Source organism: Mustelus asterias, chromosome 19 (genome assembly GCF_964213995.1).
Source record: "Mustelus asterias chromosome 19, sMusAst1.hap1.1, whole genome shotgun sequence".
NCBI lineage: Eukaryota > Metazoa > Chordata > Chondrichthyes > Carcharhiniformes > Triakidae > Mustelus > Mustelus asterias.
The window spans coordinates 3445244-3454379 of NC_135819.1; the positions used below are offsets into that span (position 1 = coordinate 3445244).

Genomic DNA, 9136 nt, shown 5'->3' on the forward strand with positions numbered 1-9136 from the left:
CGTTGGTGGGCTTTCTTAACTATAGCGTCAGCGATTTTCATTCCATTGCAACGCTTAGATTTTGCCGTACATTGCTTAGAGAATGGCACCAGGGTGTGTCGCAATTCCTGAGGACAGCAGATCTGTTGTGCTATTAGTGACTGGCAGATTGGGATGAGACCTTTGCTTGTGGGGGGGGCAACAATGTGACTGTTCAATGTCTGCTCTCATAGGGCTCTCTCAGTAATGTTTGCTTAACATTTTATTTAATGTAATTCTGTAGCAGAAATAGCCTAGAATTAAAAACTGAAACTTTAACCAACCTTTAGATAATTCAGTTACGCTTTAACTTCCCATCCTAATTTTTCTTAAAAATAATCTCAATGTGAGGCCTAAGTGGTTGGGATGCAGCTCCCAGTATCTATCACAGTCTGTACATTAAACTAATAACATCCGTGATATTGTGTCTACTTGGCTGAGTTTTTCTGTGACAGGATTATATAATTAAGCCTCATAAGATTAACAGCTAAATATCACAGACTGGGAAAGTTCCAGTCCCTATCCGCAGTCTCCGCTGAGAGCTGTGTGTCAGAAATAGACCTCAGTGCCCCTGAACTAGGGTTTGGAAATCATCGCTGGTTTCCTCCCTAATTGGTATCAGTGACCCTGCTAGGAAGTGTACATGGTGACACAGTGTTTAGCACTGCTGCCTCTCAGCGCCAGGGACCCAGGCTCGATTCTGGCCTCTGTGTGGAGTCTGCACGTTCTCCCCGTGTCTTCGTGGGTTTCCTCCGGGTACTCCGGTTTCCTCCCGCTCTCCAGAGATGTACGGGTTAGGTTGATTGGCCATGCCAAATTGCCACTTAGTGTCAGGGGGATTAACAGGGTAAATACGGGGGGTTATGGGGATTAGGGCCTGGGTTGGGTTGTCGTCAGTGCAGGTTCGGTGGGCTGAATGGCCTTCTTCTGTACTGTAGGGATTCTATGACTCTATTACAGATGTGACCTGTGGGTAGAATACATCTCTGCAGTAATGCTGCTATTGTCAACTAGTTTGACAAGGTAAGACACATGAATAATAAACTAGGGGGGGCCCAGTGGTATTATGTCTAGACTATTAATCCTCAGCTAACTTGGGTGGCACATCGGGCAGCACAGCGGCACAGTAGTTAGCACTGCTGTTTCACAGTGCCAGGGACCTGGGTTCGATTCCAAGCTTGGGTCACTGTCTGTGGGGAGTATGCACGTTCTCCCCGTGTCTCCGTGGGTTTCCTCCAGGTGCTCCGGTTTCCTCCCACAGTCCGAAGATGTGAGGGTTAGGTGTATTGGCCATGATAAATTGCCCCTTAGCGTCAGGGGACTAGCTAGGGTAAATGCATGGAGTTATGGGGATAAGGCCTGGGTGAAATTGTGGTCGGTGCAGACCCTATGGGCCGAATGGCCTCCTTCTGCACTGTAGGATTCGATTTAATGTTCTGGGGACCTGGGTTCGAATCCCGCCACGTCAGATGAAGGAATTTGAATTCAATTAAAAAATATATCTGGAATTGAGAATCTACTGATGACCATTGGTGATTGTTGGAAAAGCCCATCTGGTTCACTAATTTCATTTGGGGAAGGAAATCTGCCGTCCTTACTCGATCTGGCCCATTTTCCAGCACTTGGTCTATAGTCTTGTATGCCTTGGCATCTTCTGTACTTAGCAGTGAGTAAGCCAACCATAGGAGAGACCATGGCACCATTTTATTGACCTGACTGATTGAAGTCCAATTCTTGTGTGGATGAGACCGATGATGTGAGAAAGGTGATCCAGCCAGGAATAGTGAAAGTGATCGTCGCAATGTTCTTTCTCTTTCAGGCGTTCCACATCTCGGACATGTTTAAATCAAAGAAAAAGACGGTAAAAGAATCAAATGACTGTGCAGACAATTCCATACAGACCAATCACACAACGTGTTAGCAAGGACAAGTGGCAAGAGTATCAAAAGGATGTTGGAGAGCCAGCGCATACCATCCTGGGCCAGGAGCGTATTAAGAAAGCAGTGCTGAAAGAAAGCGTTCCATTTCTTTTTTAATCTCCGGAACATTCTCCAAGCAAGGCTTCATTCTCATTTTCTTTCTTCAGGCGAGTCCCTGATGCCATGTTCACTGGAAGCTTGGTGATCATCATCTAGAACTTTCCGTGGTAGTTCAGTAGCCTATGGCTTTGAGTATTTCTTTCAGTTACAGTTTCTACTCCAGTGACTAATGGATTTTGAACGTGTTAAATAGTCGCAATTTCTCTATTTTCTCTAAGATGACAGCCCTCACGTGCCTGACACCATAGATACTAGCACCGTATGGACACTTAGTACAATGTACACACACACACCGCATGCACACACATCATTCTCATGCACACACACACACACACCATTTGTGTGCACATACACCATGCATACATACACACACCCACACACCACATACACACTCAATGCATGCACACACACATACCGTGCGCATACACACACACACACACACAGCGTGCATACATGCTGTATACGCACGCACGTACGCACACACACAGACATACTTAATGCTGTGAGCAACAATGTATTCTATATTTGTAATGAGTGATTAATATTATGGGTCACAGATAATGCTGAGCCTTTTTTGTGAGTGTATCATTGTGACTGAAGAATCTACAGTTAAGATATTTACCAGTTATTCAATATACAGATAAAACAAGCTAATCTCTTTCCAGAATAATTATCCACTTCTATTATATCCGTAACTAATGGAACTTAAACCAGGGGCTGGAGTTAGCCGGATGACATATTTCGCTAATGGATCATGTGCGCCCTTGGAGTCTAGAACTGAAATGTTACTCAGTTGAGCAAGTGGGTGGCAAGGAAGATAATTCTATTCCCAAGCTTTTTAAAAACACAGTAAAAAGCTCGGTCGCCAATCAATTCCCCACAAGAATTGTGGGGGGAAACGTGACATTAGACAGAAGGAAAGGTTGAGGAACATTGAAGAGAGTGATGATTCTACCCCTGGTGTCCAGTCATGCACAAAGATTGGAGGCATCAGTCTCGATGTAAATGCCCGAAAGGAGTATGTAAACTGACTGGGAAAAAGGAACAAAAACAGGTTGAAATAAGCCATCGAGCAGATTCATTGAGTAGGCTGCCAACAGGCAAAATGAGCTAGGCTTGAACAGATTCAAACAAGTCACCTCCAATGGCAGGAAGGGGAGAACTAAAGACGCAGTGGGAGGCTTGTATTAAACAATGCTATGGAAGGTTGTATGCAATGTGCAGAATAGACATGGAGGAAACTCGAGTGAGTTGAAAGTCCCATATCAGTGAGCTATCGGGCATTAAGCAGAAGGTGATTTACACCCGTGAGAAGTATCTGCTTTTGATGCGACGTGGCCTGCTGGGGGGGACACTTCTGTCAGAAAGCAGATCAAATGCTCAAGGGGAGCCTGACCCAACTTCACATTGAACTCCAGACATTTCCATTCTATATGCATTTAGCTGACCTGTTTGTAACATTTTGGGGTTAAAAATTCTTAATCCAGTGATTTCAGTCTGAATGAACTGAGCCACAGGATCTCATCTCATCCCAAAGAATTGACAATCCGTACAAGGGAGCAGTAGAGAATCCAATCTTGTCTACTCTGTAATATGAAAAGAGGGGCTACTGAGGAATGGGAATCGGGTGGTTAATGTGAGATGAAGGAGTAGCGGTCTGGCTTACGCGTGACTCCAAAGCCACAGCAATGTGGTTGACTCTCAACTGCCCTTCTGAAATGGCCTAATAAGCCACTTGGTTGTCAAGAAGGCAGCTCACTACCACCTTCTCGAGGGCAAGTAGGGATGGGCAATAAATGCTGGCCAGCCAGCGACACTCATGTCCCATGAATGATTTTTTTAAACAATGACTGTTGGGCATGGGTCTATTCTGGCGGCTGACCAGAAAGTTGGCTAATTGTCGGTTCGATTCCACTGTTATTTATTCAAGTCAAAAATAAAGTTGAGATCCATGTTTTAATCCCAATAGTTTAGCATTTAACTTTTTAATAAAAGTATGTAATGCTGAGTTGAATGCTTGCTAGCTCTGTTTAACTTGTCCGTTCTATTCCACCCTTAACTATGGATGTTTGAGCATACTCTTTACTCCATGTGAGACGTTACCCTTCCCTGAGGTATTTGCTTGAACCGAATGCCATTAAACCACTTGCCCCTGAGAGATTCATTGGGTCCACACTTGGGATTGGCCACAGTGTGTTATTTCAGAAAGACCACATTGGAATGTGAAACAACATTGGTGCAATTGCACTGGACGCCAGCAGCATTAACCTGTGTTGTGTTGCTGTTAACTCGGTGTAATTTTGCTGCCTGTATGTTGAGAGCGTTACACAATACGGTTCACTGTTACTGAGCTTAATCTAGTGTTAAGTGGAGGATTCGGAATATTCCAAACCTCCAGGAAATTTCCATTCGTGTCACATGTCCTGTTGCACAGCAGCTCTCAAGGACAAAGTGACATTTTCTTCTGTGGAAAGCTGAACTTGGAAGAGTGCCTGGGTAAACCTTGGCATTGAAGGGAGGGGGATGGGGTGCTGTGGCGAAATAGAATCCTACACAATCATAGAGTCCTAGAGTGCAGAAGGAGGCCATTCGGCCCATCGAGTCTGCACTGACCACAATCCCACCCAGGCCCTATCCCTATAACCCTATGCATTTACCCTAGCTAGTCCCCCTGACACTAAGGGGCAATTTAACGTGGCCAATCCACCTAACTCGCACATCTGTGGACTGTGGGAAGAAACCGGAGCACCCGGAGGAAACCCATGCAGACACGGGGAGAATATGCAAACTCCACACAGACAGCGACCCAGGTGAGGATCTCCTTCCCAACTGAGTAGGAGACTCAGGGCTGCACAGTGGATAGCGCTGCTGCCTCACAGCGCCAGGGACCCAGGTTGAATTCCCGGCTTGGGTCACTGTCTGTGCGGAGTCTGCACATTCTCCCTGTATCTGCGTGGGTTTCCTCCGGGTGCTCCGGTTTCCTCCCACAGTCCCAAAGATGTGCTGGTTCGGTGGATTGGCCGTGTTAAATTCTCCCTCAGTGTGCCCGAACAGGCGCCGGAGTGTGGCAACTAGGGGATTTTCACAGTTACTTCATTGCAGTGTTAATGTAAGCCTGTTTTTGACACTAATAAATAAACTTTCAACTTACAATTTGAATTTTATTCCCAGTTTCTTTTATTTGAAACATTCTGTTTTCTACTCCAAGTGTTGATCCCAGCTGCAGTTTCTACTGCTGCGTGAATAGGGATTAAGTGTTTGTTAAAATAGATTTGGGCCATTTGGTATAACATCATTATGCATCTGTTCTGCTGTCAACATCTACGCCCCAGTGAAGAAAAATTAAATTGCGTTCATTTGGCATCTTATTCTTGGTGCGTATCCCAAAATATTTTAAATCCACTGGATCCCTTTTGAAGTGTGGTCACGGCTTTCCAATTCGTGTTAGGTCTGACAAACATCAAAGTGTTACAACTGGCATGAGAATTGTGTCTTTCTTTATTAACATGGGTTCAATGGCACTCACACAGCGACGGGAGGAATACTTTCCTTCACGTGGCTTATCGAACATCCCGCCTCCAGTGTAACATTCAGTACTTAACTCCAGTGCATTCGTGGACAGTTTGAGTTCCAGCGACAACACACTGAGGACAAATTCCAGTCAAATTATTGTGCTTGGTGCCCTTCCAACCCAGAGAGGGGACCACCAGTCCCAGCTGAGTTTGAACAAGGGACCCAGAAATGAAAAGGCTGTCTCATTTGTAAATCACTGTGGCAAATTCCCATCCAAATCTCGAATTCTATAGATGTCTACTGATGTTGTGGAAATGGCCTCATTGTGAATTGCTTCTCTCTATGCTGCTATAACCAATATTTTTATCTGACAACTTTTGTAGACACCTTAACGGCCTTGCCAGAGGGCTTTGGTGTATATTATTATAAATTGTGAGTGTAATGTGTGAGAAACCTCAAAGTATATGTGTATAAAAATTTTTATTGTAAATAAAAGTTAATTTCTTTTTCAATTTTAATGAGAGCTACATTGTTTTTTTTCACTGACCATTGTATTTCAACTGGGTTCTACACGAATACAGATTAATCTACTTGTCTGAGTTGAATTCAGTTTCTGGAGAATCAAGTATTTTTTTGGCAAATATAGGGAGTTTATTGTCTTTGAGTAAACAAGCCCGCAAAGCAAATGTTCTGTAAACGGTACACCGAAAAGCAAATGCAGAAGCCTGAGAATGGTTACAGCGTAGAGGGAGTCTGTTCATCCCCTCATGTCCTGCCAGCTCTGTAAGAGCTATTTGGCTAGTCCTACTCGCTCTGCCTTTTCGCCCTAACCCTGCACTTTTTTTCCTCATAAGAATCATAGAATCCCTCCAGTGCAGAAAGGGAACATTCGGCCCATCGAGCCTGCGCCGACAATAAACTCACCCAGGCCCTATCCCCGTAACCCCACATATTACCCTGCTAATCCTCTGACACTAAGGAACAATTTAGCTTGGCCAAACCACCTAATCTGCACATCTTTGGGCACTAAGGGACAATTTAGCTTGGTCAATCCATCTAAACCGCATATCTTTGGACACTAAGGGACAATTTAGCTTGGCCAATCCACCTAACCTGCACATCTTTGGGCACTAAGGGACAATTTAGCTTGGTCAATCCATCTAAACCGCATATCTTTGGACACTAAGGGACAATTTAGCTTGGCCAATCCACCTAACCTGCACATCTTTGGGCACTTAGGGACAATTTAGCTTGGTCAATCCATCTAAACCGCATATCTTTGGACACTAAGCGCCAATTTAGCTTGGCCAATCCACCTAACCGCACATCTTTGGACACTAAGGAACAATTTAACATGGCCAATCGGCCTAACCCACACATCTTTGGAGTGTGGGAGTAAACAGGAGCACCTGGAGGAAACCTACGTAGACACAGGGAGAATGAGCAGACTCAACACAGACAGTGACCCAAGGCTGGAATTGAACCCGGGTCCCTGGCACTAAGAGGCAGCAGTGCTAACTACTGTGCAATCCAGATAATTATCCAATTCCCTTTGGAAAACAGTGATTTGAATCATCTTCCACCACACACTCCTACAGTGCATTCCCAATCCTGGGAATTCACTGCGGAAAAAGGTTTTCCCTCATGGCGCCTCTACCTTTTTCTCCCCAAATCGCTTCAAATTGTTATCCTCGGGTTCTTGACTCTTCCACTTTTGGAATCTTTCTACTCTGCCTGGACGCATCATGGATTTGAACATCTCCTACCAAATCTCCGATCAAACAACCGGAGGGAGATCAGCTTTGCCAATCTTTCCCCTCATCCCCGGAAGTTTCTCATCCCTGGAAGCCTTTCAAACACCGTGGAGGATTTGGGATTCAACACACCGGCACGGTAGAGCAGCAAATTATCTGAAATTCGGAGGAACAAATCGGCAATACGTAGGGGCATGTTATTTTTAAACTGTATGATGTATCGGGCAGACTGCGTCTTGAGGACTGGCTCCAGTTTTGGTCACTGCCACACAAAGGAAGATTTACAAGGCCCCGGAGACAGCACAAAAAAGAGCCACAAAGCTTATCAGAGAATCATGAGACTGGAGAAACCTGGGCTCTTCAGCCTGAAAGGGACATGACTGAGGCAGGATATAAATATGTAAGATAGTTATCATCGAAAAGGCTAAATCTAGAACACAAATGGCACAGAATAAACAAAACAAGAAAAGCCAAATTTGAGGAGCGGATATTTTTCTACATGAAGTATGATCACATCAAATACACATTCAAGCAAAATCCCTGGTGATGAGAGGACCAGATTTTTCTGAATGGAAGTTATCCTTATCTCAATTGACTCTCTATAAAAGGGCGGCATGGATAAGTTGGACCAAAGGGCCTGTTTCCATGCTGTAAACCTTCCACGACTCTATGACTTTGTATGTAGTAAATGTACTTGAACCAGATGGAATATGCCCTATAATACTCTGAAGATGCCAAAGTAAATAGGTCAAGCTCGTCATTTTTGGGACTTCCATAAGATCAGAAGATGTGCCTGAAAATTTGAAGAGAACAAATGTTATCTTGACCTTCAGGAAAGAGGTGACCCATGGAGTTGATTTGATTTGATTTATTATTGTCACATGTATTAACATACAGTCAAAAGTATTGTTTCTTGCGCGCTATACAGACAAAACATACCGTTCATAGAGAAGGAAAGAATGTAGTGTTACAGTCAGAGCTAGGGTGTAGAGAAAGATCAGCTTAATGCAAGGTAAGTCCATTCAAAAGTCTGACAGCAGCAGGGAAGAAGCTGTTCTTGAGTCAGTTGGTACGTGACCTCAGACTTTTTTATCTTTTTCCCGATGGAAGAAGGTGGAAGAGAGAATGTCCGGGGTGCGTGGGGTCCTTGATTATGCTGGCTGCTTTCCCGAGGCAGCAGGGAGTGTAGACGGAGTCAATGGATGGGAGGCTGGTTTGCGTGATGGACTGGGCTACATTCACGACTTTTCGTAGTTTATTGCGGTCTTGGACAGAGCAGGAGCCCAGACCAAGCTGTGATATACCCAGAAAGAATGCTTTCTGTGGTGCATCTGTAAAAATTGATGAGAGCCGTAGTGGACATGCCGAGTTTCCTTAGCTTCCTGAGAAAGTAGAGGCGCTGGTGAGCTTTCTTAACTATAGCGTTGGTGGGGAAGGACCAGGACAGGTTGTTGGTGATCTGAACTTGAAGCTCTCGACCATTTTCACTTCATCCCTGTTGATGTAGACAGGGGCATGTCCTCCATTACGTTTCCTGAAGTCAATGACTATCTGCTTTGTTTTGCTGACATTGAGGGAGAGATTATTGTCATTGCACCAATTCACCAGATTCTCTGGATCCTATTTTACCATTTTGATTCTAAGTGCTGGGCAGACTTGAAACTGGGTGTTTCAGATCTGACTTTTAGACCCATTCTCAGGCGCCCCCATACACACTCTGCCTGCAAAATTATCAGTGATTCCGAATCGCGCTGCAGAAGCCTGAGGGCGGGGCTTAAAGCGCCCGAAATCCTGCAGCTCCAATCGGTGCCT

General features: G+C 44.7%; 1 protein-coding gene across 1 annotated transcript in view; it reads left to right on the top strand.

Moving 5' to 3' along the window:
- LOC144507689 (phospholipid phosphatase 3-like) overlaps positions 1 to 6088 on the top strand; it is a 102826-nt gene extending 96738 nt beyond the window's left edge. The window contains exon 6 of the mRNA XM_078234880.1: positions 1838 to 6088. Coding sequence (XP_078091006.1) covers positions 1838 to 1939 — 102 coding nt within the window. The 3' untranslated portion in view covers positions 1940 to 6088. The remainder of the gene's footprint in view (positions 1 to 1837) is intronic.
- Positions 6089 to 9136: the final 3048 nt, after the last annotated feature.